This window comes from Oncorhynchus gorbuscha, unplaced genomic scaffold, assembly GCF_021184085.1.
Source record: "Oncorhynchus gorbuscha isolate QuinsamMale2020 ecotype Even-year unplaced genomic scaffold, OgorEven_v1.0 Un_scaffold_1233, whole genome shotgun sequence".
Classification (NCBI taxonomy): Eukaryota; Metazoa; Chordata; class Actinopteri; order Salmoniformes; family Salmonidae; genus Oncorhynchus; species Oncorhynchus gorbuscha.
In genome coordinates, this window is record NW_025746069.1 from 113,502 (window position 1) to 134,466 (window position 20,965).

A 20,965-nucleotide genomic window follows, 5' to 3' on the forward strand; every position below is an offset into this window, starting at 1 on the left:
AAACACCACATTTAGTTTACATTACAAAAATAAATGGAACTTTATTTTAAGACAATTAAATACAACAAATAAGCTGTTAGAATGATTAACGTGTATATTCCCCTGAAGGTCCTTGTGTAACGTGATAATTGTACCCCAAGCCCCGCCCCCGGCCCCGCCCCCAGCCCCGCCTCCAGCCCCTCCCCTAGCCCATTGTCCTTGGGATATTCTTTATATGTGCTTGTGTTCCACCGTGGACTTTTTGTATTAATTTGTTGTTTATAATAATAATACAAACATGTAATATATAAAAAATCTGAAAAAAGATATCGCTAAGGTCTGACTTTTTCATACCGGCATTTCTATAGACAACCCCGTGTAATATTTCGGGTCCTGAGTCAACGTGGGACAGTGCGTTTGCGTCATGCCGAATTTGTTGTCAAGTGTTTGTGTTTTTTAATGTCAGTAGTTCTATTTTGACATATTTTTGACATTACTAGTTTGGGATATTGGACAGTAACTTATCATGATGCCGGGGGAGAATCTTTCCAAATTCGCTTCAGGAGCAACAACTGGAGCCTGTCAAAACTGCACTGTGCTTCACCAGGTGAGGAGAGAAAGGCTCTGGCTACTGGTCAATACTTGCTTCAAACATGGAGAAAAAGATAGTTAGCTAATATTTCACCAAACTATACTGACGGACAATCCATGCTCTCTCTCATTGTAGAACCTAAACGAATATGTGGCAGCTCTCCTGGTTTTGAAACAGAAAACGATTGACTCCGAGTAAGTAACTAACGTTATTAGACTTGTGTGATGAGATGAGTCTGTACAGGCCCCTAAAGCACAGTTAACTACATATATACTCAGGGTGGGGGGGCTATTCAATCAAACAGCTAACTACATATATACTCAGGGTGGGGGCTATTCAATCAAACAGCTAACTACATATATACTCAGGGTGGGGGGCTATTCAATCAAACAGCTAACTAACTACATATATACTCAGGGTGGGGGGCTATTCAATCAAACAGCTAACTACATATATACTCAGGGTGGGGGCTATTCAATCAAACAGCTAACTAACTACATATATACTCAGGGTGGGGGGCTATTCAATCAAACAGTTAACTACATATATACTCAGGGTGGGGGGCTATTCAATCAAACAGCTAACTACATATATACTCAGGGTGGGGGGCTATTCAATCAAACAGTTAACTACATATATACTCAGGGTGGGGGGCTATTCAATCAAACAGTTAACTACATATATACTCAGGGTGGGGGGCTATTCAATCAAACAGCTAACTACATATATACTCAGGGTGGGGGGCTATTCAATCAAACAGTTAACTACATATATACTCAGGGTGGGGGGCTATTCAATCAAACAGTTAACTACATATATACTCAGGGTGGGGGGCTATTCAATCAAACAGTTAACTACATATATACTCAGGGTGGGGGGCTATTCAATCAAACAGCTAACTACATATATACTCAGGGTGGGGGGCTATTCAATCAAACAGTTAACTACATATATACTCAGGGTGGGGGCTATTCAATCAAACAGTTAACTACATATATACTCAGGGTGGGGGGCTATTCAATCAAACAGTTAACTACATATATACTCAGGGTGGGGGGGCTATTCAATCAAACAGTTAACTACATATATACTCAGGGTGGGGGGCTATTCAAACGAACTCCGTAGTCTGGTTCCCTGGAAGTTGAAAACAAACGTGCATCGTCTGAATTCTGATTCCAGTTTCATTCCACTTGTCAATAAACATCCGTGTGGAAACGGAACCAGACACGACGTCAAAGCTATAGGCCTGTCTGCTACACATGTCACAGAGCAGCAACAGTGTTGTCATTGACCCGGTGCCTGGTTTGACTGACTAGGACCCATAGACTCATCTGATGTAGCTAGCTGATGGAGCTAGGCCTACCATGTAGCTATGGAGCTAGGCCTACCATGTAGCTATGGAGCTAGGCCTACCATGTAGCTATGGAGCTAGGCCTACCATGTAGCTATGGAGCTAGGCCTACCATGTTTAATGTAACAGGTGGAGTGAATGACTAGTATGTTTTAGAAACGGTAGGCTACTAATGTCATCTGTTTAACTTCTTCTTTTTCAGTCACCTGCTGAGTGAATATCAAGGGAAGTGTGAAGATATCCTTTCAAAAGTCCATTCACTCTCTTCAGTTGTTAGGACTCAGTCATCCATTAGGACTCAGCCATTCACTCTCTTCAGTTGTTAGGACTCAGTCATCCATTAGGACTCAGCCATTCACTCTCTTCAGTTGTTAGGACTCAGTCATCCATTAGGACTCAGCCATTCACTCTCTTCAGTTGTTAGGACTCAGCCATTCACTCTCTTCAGTTGTTAGGACTCAGCCATTCACTCTCTTCAGTTGTTAGGACTCAGCCATCCATTAGGTCTCAGCCATCCATTAGGTCTCAGCCATCCATTAGGTCTCAGCCATCCATTAGGTCTCAGCCATCCATTAGGTCTCAGCCATCCATTAGGTCTCAGCCATCCATTAGGTCTCAGCCATCCATTAGGTCTCAGCCATCCATTAGGTCTCAGCCATCCATTAGGTCTCAGCCATCCATTAGGTCTCAGCCATCCATTAGGTCTCAGCCATCCATTAGGTCTCAGCCATCCATTAGGTCTCAGTCATCCATTAGGTCTCAGCCATTCATTTGGTCTCAGCCATTCATGCTCTTCAGCCTCTCTTCAGTCATTCATTAGGTCTCAGCCATCCATTAGGTCTCAGCCATTCATGCTCTTCAGCCTCTCTACAGTCATTCATTAGGTCTCAGCCATCCATTAGGTCTCAGCCATCCATTAGGTCTCAGCCATCCATTAGGTCTCAGCCATCCATTAGGTCTCAGCCATTCATGCTCTTCAGCCTCTCTACAGTCATTCATTAGGTCTCAGCCATCCATTAGGTCTCAGCCATCCATTAGGTCTCAGCCATTCATTAGGTCTCAGCCATCCATTAGGTCTCAGCCATCCATTAGGTCTCAGCCATCCATTAGGTCTCAGCCATCCATTAGGTCTCAGCCATCCATTAGGTCTCAGTCATTCATTAGGACTCAGTCATTCATGCTCTTCAGCCTCTCTACAGTCATTCATTAGGACTCAGTCATTCATGCTCTTCAGCCTCTCTACAGTCATTCATTAGGACTCAGTCATTCATGCTCTTCAGCCTCTCTACAGTCATTCATTAGGACTCAGTCATTCATGCTCTTCAGCCTCTCTACAGTCATTCATTAGGACTCAGTCATTCATGCTCTTCAGCCTCTCTACAGTCATTCATTAGGACTCAGTCATTCATGCTCTTCAGCCTCTCTACAGTCATTCATTAGGACTCAGTCATTCATGCTCTTCAGCCTCTCTACAGTCATTCATTAGGACTCAGTCATTCATGCTCTTCAGCCTCTCTACAGTCATTCATTAGGACTCAGTCATTCATGCTCTTCAGCCTCTCTACAGTCATTCATTAGGACTCAGTCATTCATGCTCTTCAGCCTCTCTACAGTCATTCATTAGGACTCAGTCATTCATGCTCTTCAGCCTCTCTACAGTCATTCATTAGGACTCAGCCATTCATGCTCTTCAGCCTCTCTTCAGTTGTTAATTAGGTTTCAGTGCCTCCCTTGGAATGAACAGAACTGTTCTGATTGGCTGGCTCTGCTACTGATGACCACTGTTTCTGACTTCACTCCTCTGACTTCACTCCTGTCACTAGTGTTACAATATAACACCATCATAACAAGTCTGTTTAGACTTCACTAGTGTTACAATATAACACCATCATAACAAGTCTGTTTAGACTTCACTAGTGTTACAATATAACACCATCATAACAAGTCTGTTTTGACTTCACTGGTTACAATATAACACCATCATAACAAGTCTGTTCTGACTTCACTAGTGTTACAATATAACACCATCATAACAAGTCTGTTCTGACTTCACTAGTGTTACAATATAACACCATCATAACAAGTCTGTTTTGACTTCACTAGTGTTACAATATAACACCATCATAACAAGTCTGTTTTGACTTCACTAGTGTTACAATATAACACCATCATAACAAGTCTGTTTTGACTTCACTAGTGTTACAATATAACACCATCATAACAAGTCTGTTCTGACTTCACTAGTGTTACAATATAACACCATCATAACAAGTCTGTTTAGACTTCACTAGTGTTACAATATAACACCATCATAACAAGTCTGTTCTGACTTCACTAGTGTTACAATATAACACCATCATAACAAGTCTGTTTTGACTTCACTAGTGTTACAATATAACACCATCATAACAAGTCTGTTTTGACTTCACTAGTGTTACAATATAACACCATCATAACAAGTCTGTTTTGACTTCACTAGTGTTACAATATAACACCATCATAACAAGTCTGTTTAGACTTCACTAGTGTTACAATATAATACCATCATAACAAGTCTGTTTAGACTTCACTAGTGTTACAATATAACACCATCATAACAAGTCTGTTTAGACTTCACAAGGCTACCTGCCACCCCCATTGGCCCAACAGTCTTCTCCACAAGACTACCTGCCACCCCCATTGGCCCAACAGTCTTCTCCACAAGACTACCTGCCACCCCCATTGGCCCAACAGCCTTATCCACAAGGCGACCTGCCACCCCCATTGCACTACTGTCAGTGTTGTTAGAAGTGTTCGTCTGGCTCAGTTGATAGAGCGTAGCGCTGGCAACGCTAGGATAGTGTGTTCGATTCCCAGAACCACCCGTACCTAAAATGTATGCAGGCATGAATGCTTTGGATAAAAGGCTCTGCTGAATTCCATTATTACGAAGTGTTTTCCTTGACAGTTTGTTTACAGCTTCAGAGATCCCAGAGGTACGACACGTTTCACTTCTCTACTTCCTCTTTAGTAAATGCTCTTCTATGTCTTTGTAAGTATTTGACATGTTTTGTAAACGTATATGGTCGACAACATAAAGATGTTCATTATTTCTGTCACGTTGTTCCAGGGAGACCAGTAAGCAGCGTATACAACTTGATGATCTGCAGTTGAAAGTAGCTTCTCTGGTAAAGCAACATGCAGAGTACGAAGCCGTGCGGGCAGAGCTGGAGGCTAAGCAGGTAAGAGATGTGAACTGCTCCATTCTACTCATCATGACAGTGTTGTGTCCTGGAGAGCTCTAACAGAGCTGTGACCTATTGTCATGGAGAGCTCTAACAGTGTTGTGTCATGGAGAGCTCTAACAGAGCTGTGTTCCTGTCCTGGAGAGCTCTAACAGAGTTGTGTCCTATGGTCCTGGAGAGCTCTAACAGAGTTGTGTCCTATGGTCCTGGAGAGCTCTAACAGAGTTGTGTCCTATGGTCCTGGAGAGCTCTAACAGAGTTGTGTCCTATTGTCTTGGAGAGCTCTAACAGAGTTGTGTCCTGGAGAGCTCTAACAGAGTTGTGTCCTGGAGAGCTCTAACAGTGTTGTGTCCTGGAGAGCTCTAACAGAGTTGTGTCCTGGAGAGCTCTAACAGAGCTGTGACCTATTGTCCTGGAGAGCTCTAACAGAGTTGTGTCCTGGAGAGCTCTAACAGAGTTGTGTCCTGGAGAGCTCTAACAGAGTTGTGTCCTGGAGAGCTCTAACAGAGTTGTGTCCTGGAGAGCTCTAACAGAGTTGTGTCCTGGAGAGCTCTAACAGTGTTGTGTCCTGGAGAGCTCTAACAGAGTTGTGTCCTGGAGAGCTCTAACAGAGCTGTGACCTATTGTCCTGGAGAGCTCTAACAGAGTTGTGTCCTGGAGAGCTCTAACAGAGTTGTGTCCTGGAGAGCTCTAACAGTGTTGTGTCCTGGAGAGCTCTAACAGAGTTGTGTCCTGGAGAGCTCTAACAGAGCTGTGACCTATTGTCCTGGAGAGCTCTAACAGAGTTGTGTCCTGGAGAGCTCTAACAGAGTTGTGTCCTGGAGAGCTCTAACAGAGTTGTGTCCTGGAGAGCTCTAACAGAGTTGTGTCCTGGAGAGCTCTAACAGAGTTGTGTCCTGGAGAGCTCTAACAGAGTTGTGTCCTGGAGAGCTCTAACAGAGCTGTGTCCTATTGGCCTGGAGAGCTCTAACAGAGTTGTGTCCTGGAGAGCTCTAACAGAGTTGTGTCCTGGAGAGCTCTAACAGAGTTGTGTCCTGTAGAGCTCTAACAGTGTTGTGTCCTATTGTCCTGGAGAGCTCTAACAGTGTTGTGTCCTGGAGAGCTCTAACAGTGTTGTGTCCTGGAGAGCTCTAACAGTGTTGTGTCCTGGAGAGCTCTAACAGTGTTGTGTCCTGGAGAGCTCTAACAGTGTTGTGTCCTGGAGAGCTCTAACAGTGTTGTGTCCTGGAGAGCTCTAACAGTGTTGTGTCCTGGAGAGCTCTAACAGTGTTGTGTCCTGGAGAGCTCTAACAGTGTTGTGTCCTGGAGAGCTCTAACAGTGTTGTGTCCTGGAGAGCTCTAACAGTGTTGTGTCCTGGAGAGCTCTAACAGAGTTGTGTCCTGGAGAGCTCTAACAGTGTTGTGTCCTGGAGAGCTCTAACAGTGTTGTGTCCTGGAGAGCTCTAACAGTGTTGTGTCCTGGAGAGCTCTAACAGTGTTGTGTCCTGGAGAGCTCTAACAGTGTTGTGTCCTGGAGAGCTCTAACAGTGTTGTGTCCTGGAGAGCTCTAACAGTGTTGTGTCCTGGAGAGCTCTAACAGTGTTGTGTCCTGGAGAGCTCTAACAGTGTTGTGTCCTGGAGAGCTCTAACAGTGTTGTGTCCTGGAGAGCTCTAACAGTGTTGTGTCCTGGAGAGCTCTAACAGTGTTGTGTCCTGGAGAGCTCTAACAGTGTTGTGTCCTGGAGAGCTCTAACAGTGTTGTGTCCTGGAGAGCTCTAACAGTGTTGTGTCCTGGAGAGCTCTAACAGTGTTGTGTCCTGGAGAGCTCTAACAGTGTTGTGTCCTGGAGAGCTCTAACAGTGTTGTGTCCTGGAGAGCTCTAACAGTGTTGTGTCCTGGAGAGCTCTAACAGTGTTGTGTCCTGGAGAGCTCTAACAGTGTTGTGTCCTGGAGAGCTCTAACAGTGTTGTGTCCTGGAGAGCTCTAACAGTGTTGTGTCCTGGAGAGCTCTAACAGTGTTGTGTCCTGGAGAGCTCTAACAGTGTTGTGTCCTGGAGAGCTCTAACAGTGTTGTGTCCTGGAGAGCTCTAACAGTGTTGTGTCCTGGAGAGCTCTAACAGTGTTGTGTCCTGGAGAGCTCTAACAGTGTTGTGTCCTGGAGAGCTCTAACAGTGTTGTGTCCTGGAGAGCTCTAACAGTGTTGTGTCCTGGAGAGCTCTAACAGTGTTGTGTCCTGGAGAGCTCTAACAGTGTTGTGTCCTGGAGAGCTCTAACAGTGTTGTGTCCTGGAGAGCTCTAACAGTGTTGTGTCCTGGAGAGCTCTAACAGTGTTGTGTCCTGGAGAGCTCTAACAGTGTTGTGTCCTGGAGAGCTCTAACAGTGTTGTGTCCTGGAGAGCTCTAACAGTGTTGTGTCCTGGAGAGCTCTAACAGTGTTGTGTCCTGGAGAGCTCTAACAGTGTTGTGTCCTGGAGAGCTCTAACAGTGTTGTGTCCTGGAGAGCTCTAACAGTGTTGTGTCCTGGAGAGCTCTAACAGTGTTGTGTCCTGGAGAGCTCTAACAGTGTTGTGTCCTGGAGAGCTCTAACAGTGTTGTGTCCTGGAGAGCTCTAACAGTGTTGTGTCCTGGAGAGCTCTAACAGTGTTGTGTCCTGGAGAGCTCTAACAGTGTTGTGTCCTGGAGAGCTCTAACAGTGTTGTGTCCTGGAGAGCTCTAACAGTGTTGTGTCCTGGAGAGCGCGAACAGTGTTGTGTCCTGGAGAGCTCTAACAGAGTTGTGTCCTATTGTCCTAGAGAGCTCTAACAGTGTTGTGTCCTGGAGAGCTCTAACAGAGCTGTGTCCTGGAGAGCTTTAACAGAGTTGTGTCCTATTGTCCTGGAGAGCTCTAACAGTGTTGTGTCCTGGAGAGCGCGAACAGTGTTGTGTCCTGGAGAGCGCGAACAGTGTTGTGTCCTGGAGAGCGCGAACAGTGTTGTGTCCTGGAGAGCGCAAACAGTGTTGTGTCCTGGAGAGCGCGAACAGTGTTGTGTCCTGGAGAGCGCGAACAGAGTTGTGTCCTATGGTCCTGGAGAGCTCTAACAGAGCTGTGTCCTATTGTCCTGGAGAGCTCTAACAGAGCTGTGTCCTATGGTCCTGGAGAGCTCTAACAGAGCTGTGTTTCTGTCCTGTAGAGCTCTAACAGAGCTGTGTCCTGTAGAGCTCTAACAGAGCTGTGTTTCTGTCCTGTAGAGCTCTAACAGAGCTGTGTCCTGTAGAGCTCTAACAGAGCTGTGTTTCTGTCCTGTAGAGCTCTAACAGAGCTGTGTCCTGTAGAGCTCTAACAGAGCTGTGTTTCTGTCCTGTAGAGCGCTGAGAAGTTGACCCAGCAGCTTTTGGAGGAAGTGGAGAGGCTGAAGGAGCAGAACAACAACACAGAGTCTCTGTAAGGACTCATCAAGAACATTTTACAGCATATTTAGTTTGGTTCTAGTTTCCACTGACTCTTTTCTCTGTTCTCCAGAAAGAAGAGACTTGAGGACCAGCTGAAGATGATAGCAGGTATTATCTCCGGTTATAATTGTACTTTCTGTAAAACCCTCGACCGCTGATATACCCACATTGTAATAGTCCACTGTCTGAGGTATGTAAACTCAGTCTTTCCTCTGTTTTCATTATGAAGAGACAACGGAGAAGCAGTGTGTGGATAATGTCCAGCTGAGACAGGAGAAGACGGCACTGCAGAAAGACCTGCTGACAACACAGGTAACAGTATTATCGAACGGGACAGTAAATCCTCCTCGTTCTAACACTTATCCAATGTTTGTCTGCGTGGTTTCAACCCACTGAACTAAGAACCATGGTGAAGTATTGGTGTCAAAGTGTTTGATGTGTGTTTGTCTTGTCAGGTGTCGTTGAAGACCGTTCAGAAGGTAGCAGAGGAAGTGCAGCAGTTGAAGGAGGACAACGCCAGGACATCCGTTCTGTAAGGGGGTTTTTCACCGAACACTAAAACACCGAACACTAAACACCGAACACTAAAACAACAAGTGGATGAAATAAGTCATGGTGTTGCTGTACTCATGTTTCTACCTTCTGATTTCACCAACAGAAAATACGACCTGGAAAAACAACTTGTACTGTTTCAAGGTTGATATTACCATTATTTTTCTAGTCTGTGGGAAACATCATTTACAATATTCCTATTGTGATCTGTCACACAGCCTTTACCTGCCTTGTCTTATTGGCCATGTGCCTGGGTTGTTCTGTTTAGATTCTCAACTCAAGCAAGAGCGTGACATTACCAGGCTGAAAACAGAGAAGATTGTACTGGAGAACGAGCTTCTACATCTTCAGGTTTGCATGTTCTCCCTACTTCCACTCACGCTACAACCAGCACTGCAGCTGCGATGAAGGCGTTTAACAAAGTGTTCCGATAAGCCTTGTTTTTATTAGAGGCTTGTCTTTTTCAACATGGAGGAATATTTCACCTCCTCTGGTCATAGGATTAACTATGTGAATTGGTGTAAGAGGCAGAAATAATGCAGAGTGACTTGAGTTTCATCATCAGCTAGAAGACTGTCCCCTTTTCTCAGCGAAGGGAGGGAGAGCGGAGGGAGGGAGGGAGAGCAGAGGGACGGTGAGTCAGGTGAGAGGCAGCCTTACCACTGCTCCCTCCCTCCCTCAGACTGACCATCAGCTAGAAGACTGTCCCCTTTTCTCAGCGGAGGGAGGGAGAGCAGAGGGAGGGAGAGCAGAGGGACGGTGAGTCAGGTGAGAGGCAGCCTTACCACTGCTCCCTCCCTCCCTCAGACTGACCATCAGCTAGAAGGCTGTGTCCCCTTTTCTCAGCGGAGGGAAGGAGGGCGGAGGGAGGGAAATAACTGACTTGCCTCGTTAAATAAAGGTAAAATAAAATTTAAAAAATATGCAGTGATAATGTATTGGGCCTATTACCTACTGAGCATAGGCAATATGCAGGGATAATGTACTGGGCCTATAGCCTACTGAGCATAGGCAATATGCAGGGATAATGTATTGGGCCTCTAGTCTACTGAGCATAGGCAATATGCAGGGATAATGTACTGGGCCTATAGCCTACTGAGCATAGACAATATGCAGGGGTAATGTATTGGGCCTATAGCCTACTGAGCATAGACAATATGCAGGGGTAATGTATTGGGCCTATAGCCTACTGAGTATAGGCAATATGCAGGGATAATGTATTGGGCCTATAGCCTACTGAGCATAGACAATATGCAGGGGTAATGTATTGGGCCTATAGCCTACTGAGCATAGACAATATGCAGGGGTAATGTATTGGGCCTATAGCCTACTGAGTATAGGCAATATGCAGGGATAATGTATTGGGCCTATAGCCTACTGAGCATAGACAATATGCAGGGGTAATGTATTGGGCCTGCTGAGCATAGACAATATGCAGGGGTAATGTATTGGGCCTGCTGAGCATAGACAATATGCAGGGGTAATGTATTGGGCCTATAGTCTACTGAGCATAGACAATATGCAGGGGTAATGTATTGGGCCTATAGTCTACTGAGCATAGACAATATGCAGGGATAATGTATTGGGCCTATAGTCTACTGAGCATAGACAATATGCAGGGGTAATGTATTGGGCCTATAGTCTACTGAGCATAGACAATATGCAGGGGTAATGTATTGGGCCTATAGTCTACTGAGCATAGACAATATGCAGGGGTAATGTATTGGGCCTATAGTCTACTGAGCATAGACAATATGCAGGGGTAATGTATTGGGCCTATAGCCTACTGAGCATAGACAATATGCAGGGGTAATGTATTGGGCCTATAGCCTACTGAGCATAGACAATATGCAGGGGTAATGTATTGGGCCTATAGTCTACTGAGCATAGACAATATGCAGGGGTAATGTATAGGGCCTATAGCCTACTGAGCATAGACAATATGCAGGGGTAATGTATTGGGCCTATAGTCTACTGAGCATAGACAATATGCAGGGGTAATGTATAGGGCCTATAGTCTACTGAGCATAGACAATATGCAGGGGTAATGTATTGGGCCTCTAGTCTACTGAGCATAGACAATATGCAGGGGTAATGTATTGGGCCTATAGTCTACTGAGCATAGACAATATGCAGGGATAATGTATTGGGCCTATAGTCTACTGAGCATAGACAATATGCAGGGGTAATGTATTGGGCCTATAGTCTACTGAGCATAGACAATATGCAGGGGTAATGTATTGGGCCTATAGTCTACTGAGCATAGACAATATGCAGGGGTAATGTATTGGGCCTATAGTCTACTGCTCAAACCTCATTGCTACAGAACTGTTTCTAATTAGTTATGTTTTTTAAAGTCATGTTTAAAAATAATCAGAGCGGTAGATCTCAGCTTGCATTTTGACTCGATGATCTTGACTCAAAAGGTTGGTGACCACTGTTGTTGAGTGTTAGAGACTCTCATTGGCTGTTAGACTTTCTCATTGGCTGTTAGACTTTCTCATTGGCTGTTAGACTTTCTCATTGGCTGTTAGAGACTTTCTCATTGGCTGTTAGAGACTTTCATTGGCTGTTAGAGACTTTCATTGGCTGTTAGAGACTCTCATTGGCTGTTAGAGACTCTCATTGGCTGTTAGACTTTCTCATTGGCTGTAGTATCAACTGTAAAGTGTTTTGAAACGGTCTGATTGGACCCTCTTTCTATTCCAGGAACGACTAGAGAAACTGGAGACGGAGAAGAATAAAGGTAACAGTGCTGTTCATAGTAGTAGTGGTAGTAGTAGTGGTAGTAGTAATAGTAGTGGTAGTAGTAGTGGTAGTGGTAGTAGTAGTAGTAGTAGTAGTAGTAGTAGTATCAGTAGTAATAGTAGTGGTAGTGGTAGTAGCAGTAGTAGTGGTAGTGGTAGTGGTAGTAGCAGTAGTAGTAGTAGTAGTAGTATCAGTAGTAGTAGTAGTATCAGTAGTAGTAGTATCAGTAGTAGTAGTAGTAGTATCAGTAGTAGTAGTATCAGTAGTAGTGGTAGAAGCAGTATCAGTAGTAGCAGTATCAGTAGTGGCAGTAGTAGTGGTATCAGTAGTGGTAGTAGTGGTAGTAGTAGTGGTAGTAGTGGTAGCAGTAGTAGTGGTAGTAGTAGTGGTAGTGGTAGTAGTAGTGGTAGTAGTGGTTGTAGTAGTAGCAGTAGTAGTAGTAGTGGTAGTGGTAGAAGCAGTATCAGTAGTAGTAGTAGTAGTAGTATCAGTAGTGGCAGTATCAGTAGTAGTATCAGTAGTAGCAGTAGTAGTAGTAGCAGCAGTAGCAGTAGTAGTGGTAGAAGCAGTATCAGTATCAGTAGTAGTAGTAGTGGTAGTGGTAGTAGTAGTAGTGGTAGTAGTAGTGGTAGTAGTGGTTGTAGTAGTAGTGTTAGTGGTAGTAGTAGTGGTAGAAGAGGTATCAGTAGTAGTAGTAGTAGTAGTAGTATCAGTAGTGGCAGTATCAGTAGTAGTAGTGGTAGAAGCAGTATCAGTAGTAGCAGTAGCAGTAGTATCCGTAGTAGCAGTAGTAGCAGCAGTAGCAGTAGTAGTGGTAGAAGCAGTATCAGTAGTAGTAGTGGTAGTAGTAGTAGTAGTGGTAGAAGCAGTATCAGTAGTAGCAGTAGCAGCAGTTGTAGTAGTAGTAGTAGTGGTAGAAGCAGTAGTAGCAGTATCAGTAGTGGTAGTAGTAGTAGTGGTAGAAGCAGTATCAGTAGTAGTAGTAGTAGTAGTGGTAGAAGCAGTATCAGTAGTAGCAGCAGTAGCAGTAGTAGCAGTAGCAGTAGTAGTAGTAGTAGCAGTAGTAGCAGTATCAGCAGTAGTAGCAGTAGCAGTATCAGTAGTATCAGTAGTAGCAGTATCAGTAGTAGCAGTAGTAGTAGTATCAGTAGTATCAGTAGTAGTAGTATCAGTAGTAGTAGTAGCAGTAGTAGTATCAGTAGTAGCAGTAGTAGTAGTAGTAGTAGTAGCAGTAGTATCAGTAGTAGTAGTAGTATCAGTAGTAGCAGTAGTGGCAGTAGTAGCAGTAGTATCAGTAGTAGTAGTAGTAGTAGTAGTAGTATAAGTAGTATCAGTAGTAGTAGTAGTATCAGTAGTAGTAGTAGTATCAGTAGTAGCAGTAGTAGCAGTAGTAGCAGTAGTAGTAGTAGTATTAGTAGTATCAGTAGTATCAGTAGTAGTAGTATCAGTAGTAGTAGTATCAGTAGTAGCAGTAGTAGCAGTAGTAGTAGTAGTATTAATAGTATCAGTAGTAGTAGTATCAGTAGCAGTAGTATCAGTAGCAGTAGTATCAGTAGCAGTAGTATCAGTAGTAGTAGTATCAGTAGTAGCAGTAGTATCAGTAGTAGTATCAGTAGTAGCAGTAGTAGCAGTAGTAGTAGTAGTATTAGTAGTATCAGTAGTAGTAGTATCAGTAGTATCAGTAGTAGTAGTATCAGTAGTAGCAGTAGTGTCAGTAGTAGTAGTATCAGTAGTAGTAGTATCAGTAGTATCAGTAGTATCAGTAGTAGCAGTAGTGTCAGTAGTAGTAGTATCAGTAGTAGTAGTATCAGTAGTATCAGTAGTAGTAGTATCAGTAGTAGCAGTAGTGTCAGTAGTAGTATCACAGCGTTTGTTAAGTTCAATCTTGTCTTTGTTCAGTATTGAAGAGCACATCAACTCAAGCAACGGCACCTGAAGAAACACAGGTGGATAAAGGTATGTTTTTATTACACTATAACCCAAGTTGATACCACACACTAATACCTTTGGGGTGGCAGGGAGCCTAGGGGTTAGAGCGTTGGGCCACTAACCGAGTAACACTAATACCTTTGTAACACTAATACCTTTGGGGCGGCAGGGAGCCTAGGGGTTAGAGCGTTGGGCCAGTAACCGAGTAACACTAATACCTTTGGGGCGGCAGGGAGCCTAGGGGTTAGAGCGTTGGGCCAGTAACCGAGTAACACTAATACCTTTGGGGCGGCAGGGAGCCTAGGGGTTAGAGCGTTGGGCCAGTAACCGAGTAACACTAATACCTTTGGGGCGGCAGGGAGCCTAGGGGTTAGAGCATTGGGCCACTAACCGAGTAACACTAATACCTTTGGGGCGGCAGGGAGCCTAGGGGTTAGAGCGTTGGGGTGGCAGGGAGCCTAGGGGTTAGAGCGTTGGGCCAGTAACCGAAAGGTTGAGTTATTACAGTTAACCCACTGTTCCTGGATAAAGGTATGTTTTTATTACACTATAACCCAAGTTGATACCACACACTAATACCCTTGGGGTGTAGTACCTACAGTCGTCACGGTGGGGTGTAGTACCTACAGTCGTCACGGTGTTGTATAGTACCTACAGTCGTCACGGTGGGGTGTAGTACCTACAGTCGTCACGGTGGGGTGTAGTACCTACAGTCGTCACGGTGGGGTGTAGTACCTACAGTCGTCACGGTGGGGTGTAGTACCTACAGTCGTCACGGTGGGGTGTAGTACCTACAGTCGTCATGGTGTTGATACGGTGGGGTGTAGCACCTACAGTGGTCACGGTGTTGTATAGTACCTACAGTGTTCACGGTGTTGTATATTACCTACAGTCGTCACGGTGGGGTATAGCACCTACTGTCGTCACGGTGTTGTATATTACCTACAGTCATCACGGTGGGGTGTAGTACCTACAGTCGTCATGGTGTTGATACGGTGGGGTGTAGTACCTACAGTCGTCATGGTGTTGATACGGTGGGGTGTAGTACCTACAGTCGTCACGGTGGGGTGTAGTACCTACAGTCGTCACGGTGGGGTGTAGTACCTACAGTCGTCACGGTGGGGTGTAGTACCTACAGTCGTCACGGTGGGGTGTAGTATAGTACATACAGTCGTCACGGTGTTGTATAGTACCTACAGTCGTTACGGTGGGGTGTAGTACCTACAGTGGTTACGGTGGGGTGTAGTACCTACAGTGGTCACGGTGGGGTGTAGTACCTACAGTCGTCACGGTGGGGTGTAGTACCTACAGTCGTCACGGTGGGGTGTAGTACCTACAGTCGTCATGGTGTTGATACGGTGGGGTGTAGCACCTACAGTGGTCACGGTGTTGTATAGTACCTACAGTGGTCACAGTGTTGTATAGTACCTACAGTGGTCACGGTGGGGTATAGCACCTACAGTGGTCACGGTGGGGTATAGCACCTACAGTCGTCACGGTGGGGTGTAGCACCTACAGTCGTCACGGTGGGGTGTAGCACCTACAGTCATCACGGTGGGGTGTAGTACCTACAGTCGTCACGGTGGGGTGTAGTACCTACAGTCGTCATGGTGTTGCTACGGTGTTGTATAGTACCTACAGTAGTCACGATGGGGTATAGTACCTACAGTCATCACGGTGTTGTATAGTACCTACAGTCATCACGGTGGGGTGTAGTACCTACAGTCGTCACGGGGGGTATAGCACCTACAGTCATCACGGTGTTGATACGGTGGGGTGTAGGACCTACAGTCATCACGGTGTTGTATAGTACCTACAGTCGTCACGGTGGGGTATAGTACCTACAGTCGTCACGGTGGGGTGTAGCACCTACAGTCGTCACGGTGGGGTGTAGTACCTACAGTCGTCACGGTGGGGTGTAGTACCTACAGTCGTCATGGTGTTGCTACGGTGTTGTATAGTACCTACAGTAGTCACGATGGGGTATAGTACCTACAGTCATCACGGTGTTGTATAGTACCTACAGTAGTCACGGTGGGGTGTAGGACCTACAGTAGTCACGGAGGGGTGTAGTACCTACAGTCATCACGGTGTTGTATAGTACCTACAGTCGTCACGGTGGGGTGTAGGACCTACAGTCGTCACGGTGGGGTGTAGTACCAACAGTCATCACGGTGTTGTATAGTACCTACAGTCGTCACGGTGTTGTGTAGTACCTACAGTCGTCACGGTGGGGTGTAGTACCTACAGTCGTCACGGTGGGGTGTAGTACCTACAGTCGTCACGGTGTTGTGTAGTACCTACAGTCGTCACGGTGGGGTGTAGTACCTACAGTCGTCACGGTGGGGTGTAGTACACGGTGGGGTGTAGTACCTACAGTTGTCATGGTGTTGATACGGTGGGGTGTAGTACCTACAGTTGTCATGGTGTTGATACGGTGGGGTGCAGTACCTACAGTTGTCATGGTGTTGATACGGTGGGGTGTAGTACCTACAGTCGTCATGGTGTTGATACGGTGGTGTGTTTTACAGAGAAGATCCAGAGGCTGCTGGAGGATCTATGGGTGTGTGTAGCTCCTCCCTCATCACACCTCCCTGGTATGTATTCAAGACGCATTGTAATGATGTCATATGATATAATGGACCTTCCCTTGTTACAACAGACCAGAATATCATTATGTCTCTGTCTGTCTCACTCACAGCCAGGAGGAAACAGCAGTTAAAGGAGCACCTACAAGACCGTAGCACAGTTGAACCCCACAGACCTGACAGTGACCCGGCAGGCCATAGACCCAGCAGGAACAGTGACCCGGGAGGCCCTGGACCCCGCAGGAACAGTGACCCGGCAGGCCATGGACCCAGCAGGAACAGTGACCAGGCAGGCCATGGACCCAGCAGGAACAGTGACCCGCCAGGCCATATACCCAGCAGGAACAGTGACCCGCCAGGCCATATACCCAGCAGGAACAGTGACCCGGCAGGCCATGGACCCAGCAGGAACAGTAACCCGCTAGGCCCTGGACCCAGCAGGAACAGTGACCCGGCAGGCCCTGGACCCAGCAGGAACAGTGACCCGGCAGGCTATGTACCCAGCAGGAACAGTGACCCGGCAGGCCCTGGACCCGACAGGAACAGTGACCCGGCAGGCCATGGACCCGGCAGGAACATTGACCCGCCAGGCCATGGACCCGGCAGGAACATTGACCCGCCAGGCCATAAACATAGTAGATCAGTTGAGGAGATCCTGGACTGGTTCAAGCCGCTGCCCCCTATCCTCTCCCCCTTACCCTGGTCCTCAGGTCAGAAGAGGTTGGATGATGTCTTGGAGTCCAGAGCTCGAGGGACCAGATTTCCTCTAGAGAATAGAAACCACTCTGTCTACACTACAGGACCAGCCAATCAGACAGCAGGACAGCAGCCTGGACCAGCCAATCAGACAGCAGGACAGAAAACTGGACCAGCCAATCAGATGGCCCTTGTGTTGTCAGGACAACAACCTGCAGACTCCTCAGTGGAACTACCATCAGACAGAATTAATTTTACTCCAAGAGAAAGCCCTGTTTCAGATAGCACTAATTCTATTCTGAGAAAAAGCCCTGATCTGGCCACAGGGACCTCAGGAGAGACCGAGAGGAACAGTGTGGCTGTCTGTGAACAGGAAGACATGCAGGTAGAACCAGCTGCTGAAACCATCCAGTCCCCATCAGGAGAGACTCAAACCTCCTCTAATGATCTGCCTTCCTTTACCAAAGCCACAGAGTGTCTCCCAAACTCAGTAGAGCATCCAGGCAACCTCTCGGTCCATACTGGGGCCGTTCAGACCTCACTCACCCAGACACAAGGAGAAGAAGTGCAGGACTTCTCACCAGACATGACAGAGATGGATGTTGAGACTAACCCGTGTTATAATGGCTGTGTCTTGGCGGGTCAGAGCATCTACCATGGGGACTCAGAGAAAGTAGAAAGCATTAAAGATCAGTCAGGAGAGGCCAGCGTGTCTCAAACTCCCTCCACTAAACAGCTGGAACCCAGTCTTCTGGTTGAGTGTTCTGCGGAGACAGTGACTGGTCCAGAACAACTGACTGAATGGGCTCCTAACACTCAATGTAACACAACTGATCAGAAAGCAGCTCCTCAAGCATGTCCCCATAAACAAGACAAGTTGTTTAGAGGCCAGGAATCAGATAAAGACGATGAAGTGGGTTTCTCTTGGAAACAGGTTGGTGATGTACTGTTCCCCCCCAGTCACCCTACAGAAGGACTGGCCTCCCCCAGTCACCCTACAGAAGGACTGGCCTCCCCCAGTCACCCTACAGAAGGACTGGCCTCCCCCAGTCACCCTACAGAAGGACTGGCCTCCCCAGTCACCCTCCCTGGTCTCCCCAGTCACCCTACAGAAGGACTGGTCTCCCCCAGTCACCCTACAGAAGGACTGGCCTCCCCCAGTCACCCTACAGAAGGACTGGCCTCCCCCAGTCACCCTACAGAAGGACTGGCCTCCCCCAGTCACCCTACAGAAGGACTGGCCTCCCCCAGTCACCCTACAGAAGGACTGGTCTCCCCCAGTCACCCTACAGAAGGACTGAAGGATGTAGGTATAGTATCAACCGTCATCACGGTGCATTCTGGGGCAGAGGAATCATCATCTGAACAGAAGTCTCTGGCACCTCTGACAAAAACAAGTGTCCACATCTCTCCTGACAGTTTAACGAGCTCTGTAAAGAACGTAGAGGACTGTACTACGACATCTGAACTCCATGAAGACATCCAGGCAACAAAACCCAATGCTCAGAGTAGCAGAAACCATACAGTTTGCAAGAGGTTACATAGTCCCATATGTCTTTCCCCAGTGGTGAACGTGAAGCTCCTGAGATCTGGTACACAACCGAAGAGGATGAATGGAAGGAAAGATGCTGAAGACCCAGGGTCTGACGTTAGGAATCCACCGTCTCCAACAGAGTTACAGAGTGACGAGCCTTTGAACAACGGGATGCTGAAAGATTGTGATCGCCCAGTCCATGTTCTACAACACCAGGATATGAAAGCTGACCGTAAGCGTCCGACCACCACCGACTGCATCTCTGAGTCAAGGTCTGAGTCCCAGCTGACAGATGAGAAACTAGGTGGGAAAGACGAGACTGAGATGATCAGCACTAGAAGTGGGCGTGTCAGGAAGAGTCTTGTTAGATCAAACGTAGTCCAAACCAGCTCAGGGAAAGACGGCGCGGCTCCCAGGGACGGCGCGGCTCCCAGGGACGGCGCGGCTCCCAGGGACGGCGCGGCTCCCAGGGACGGAGCTGCTCCCAGGGACGGCGCGGCTCCCAGGGACGGCGCGGCTCCCAGGGACGGCGCGGCTCCCAGGGACGGCCAGCAAACGACCACTCTTTCATGTAAAGTTATTATTGAAAGACTCAGCCCTGACATGAGTGAAGGGATCAGGCCAGCAGCCTTGCCTGTGGGCCACTCCCCAGAACGTACATGGAAAGTTCCCATTGGGAAGGTTCGCTTTGAAATGGGTCCTCCACTACCTCCTCTTCTGATGCCTCTCACTGTAACTCCTCCGAGACCAGCAAAACCTGGCAATCCAAGACAGGTGATTGGTAAACTGTCCTTTCCCTCACCAATGGAAGGGCCTGTTTCCCCTGTGGGGTCCCAAACAGCACCTGATGGTCAGATGTTGAGCTCCCCGTCTCGAACCACCCCTTCCTCACCACTACAGTTTGGTTCAGCCACTCCTAAACACGCTGTTCCTGTTCCAGGGAGACTTCCTGCCTTCAGCCCTTCCTCTTCCTCCACTAGTCCCGCCCAGGAGAACTCCATGAGGATTCTAGACAGCATGTATCCAGAACTGTCTGCCCGTGCCTGGACTCTCAGTATCCTCCGAGGAAACCTCTCTATGTCTTCTGCTGAGACGGGGACCACACCTTCCAGCTCTGTCAGTCAGATATCTGGCTTCAAAACCATCAACTCCTCGTCCACGGCTTTCACCAAAACAGAGCAAAGAGGGAAGCGAAGTGGAGTCAACATGCTTCTACCAAAGAGTGCCAAAAGACTGAGGCTGGATAACTGCTCCCCCGGCCCTGCTGGAGCGACGGCCGGCCCTGCTGCGCAGGGGATATCATCCAGGACATCAGCCAGTCCTGACCCACTGCACCTCAACATGGGAGTTCTTCACAGCCTACAGAGAAGGAGAAACTGGTTGGGAAAGCAGCAGGCGAAGCCTCCATATCCCAGACCTTAGAGAAGGAGAAACTGGCCAGTCCTGACCCTCCATATCCCAGACTGAGAAGGAGAAACTGTTTGGGAAACCAGCAGGACCTTAGAGAAGGAGAAACTGGTTGGGAAAGCAGGCACGGCCTCCATATCCCAGACCTGAGAAGGAGAAACTGGTTGGGAAACCAGATAGGCCTTAGAGAAGGAGAAACTGTTCCAGGAAACATCAGCCCCAGGCCTTAGAGAAGGAGAAACTGTTTGGGAAACCAGCAGGACCTCAATCATGAGAAGGAGAAACTGGTTGGGAAACCAGCAGACCTTAGAGAAGGAGAAACTGGTTGGGAAAGCAGCAGGCGAAGCCTCCATATCCCAGGCCTTAGAGAAGGAGAAACTGGTTGGGAAACCAGCAGGCCTTAGAGAAGGAGAAACTGGTCCATCCCAGGCCTTAGAGAAGGAGAAACTGTTTGGGAAACCAGCAGGCGTATCCCAGGCCTTAGAGAAGGAGAAACTGTTTGGGAAACCAGAGAAGGAGAAACTGTTTGGGAAACCAGCAGGCGAAGCCTCCATATCCCAGGCCTTAGAGAAGGAGAAACTGGTTGGGAAACCAGCAGGCGTATCCCAGGCCTTAGAGAAGGAGAAACTGGTTGGGAAAGCAGCAGGCGAAGCCTCCATATCCCAGGCCTTAGAGAAGATAGCAGCCCAGTGTTTTGACCTGTTGCCAGTCATTAAGAGTCACCTGTTTGTTGGGAATCTGTCTAGGAAGCCTGTGTTACGGGATGAGGAGAAGGAGGTCCTCTCTGAGTTCTCAGACAATCAGGTTAGTCACGAACAGCTTTGCCTACATAGCATATTTACCGTAGGATCATTTAAAGGCTTCTGGAGTAGAGGTCGACCGATTATGATTTTTCAACGCCCGTGCCGATTATTGGAGGACCAAAAAACCCGCTACCGATTAATCGGCCAATTTTTAT

The 20,965-nt window shown here is 47.2% G+C and overlaps 1 protein-coding gene across 1 annotated transcript in view; it reads left to right on the top strand.

The window, feature by feature from the left end:
- The first annotated feature begins 268 nt into the window (after positions 1 to 268).
- LOC124021835 (little elongation complex subunit 1-like) overlaps positions 269 to 20,965 on the top strand; it is a 34,291-nt gene continuing 13,594 nt past the window's right edge. Inside the window, exons 1-18 of the mRNA XM_046336972.1 lie at positions 269 to 586; positions 707 to 765; positions 2,125 to 2,159; positions 4,879 to 4,897; positions 5,032 to 5,143; positions 8,469 to 8,545; positions 8,624 to 8,661; positions 8,783 to 8,865; positions 9,009 to 9,085; positions 9,212 to 9,249; positions 9,374 to 9,456; positions 11,815 to 11,851; positions 13,753 to 13,809; positions 16,314 to 16,379; positions 16,484 to 18,137; positions 18,189 to 19,979; positions 20,286 to 20,473; positions 20,549 to 20,811. Of these exons, the coding sequence (XP_046192928.1) occupies positions 506 to 586; positions 707 to 765; positions 2,125 to 2,159; positions 4,879 to 4,897; positions 5,032 to 5,143; positions 8,469 to 8,545; positions 8,624 to 8,661; positions 8,783 to 8,865; positions 9,009 to 9,085; positions 9,212 to 9,249; positions 9,374 to 9,456; positions 11,815 to 11,851; positions 13,753 to 13,809; positions 16,314 to 16,379; positions 16,484 to 18,137; positions 18,189 to 19,979; positions 20,286 to 20,473; positions 20,549 to 20,811 (4,758 nt within the window). The 5' untranslated portion in view covers positions 269 to 505. The remainder of the gene's footprint in view (positions 587 to 706; positions 766 to 2,124; positions 2,160 to 4,878; positions 4,898 to 5,031; positions 5,144 to 8,468; positions 8,546 to 8,623; positions 8,662 to 8,782; positions 8,866 to 9,008; positions 9,086 to 9,211; positions 9,250 to 9,373; positions 9,457 to 11,814; positions 11,852 to 13,752; positions 13,810 to 16,313; positions 16,380 to 16,483; positions 18,138 to 18,188; positions 19,980 to 20,285; positions 20,474 to 20,548; positions 20,812 to 20,965) is intronic.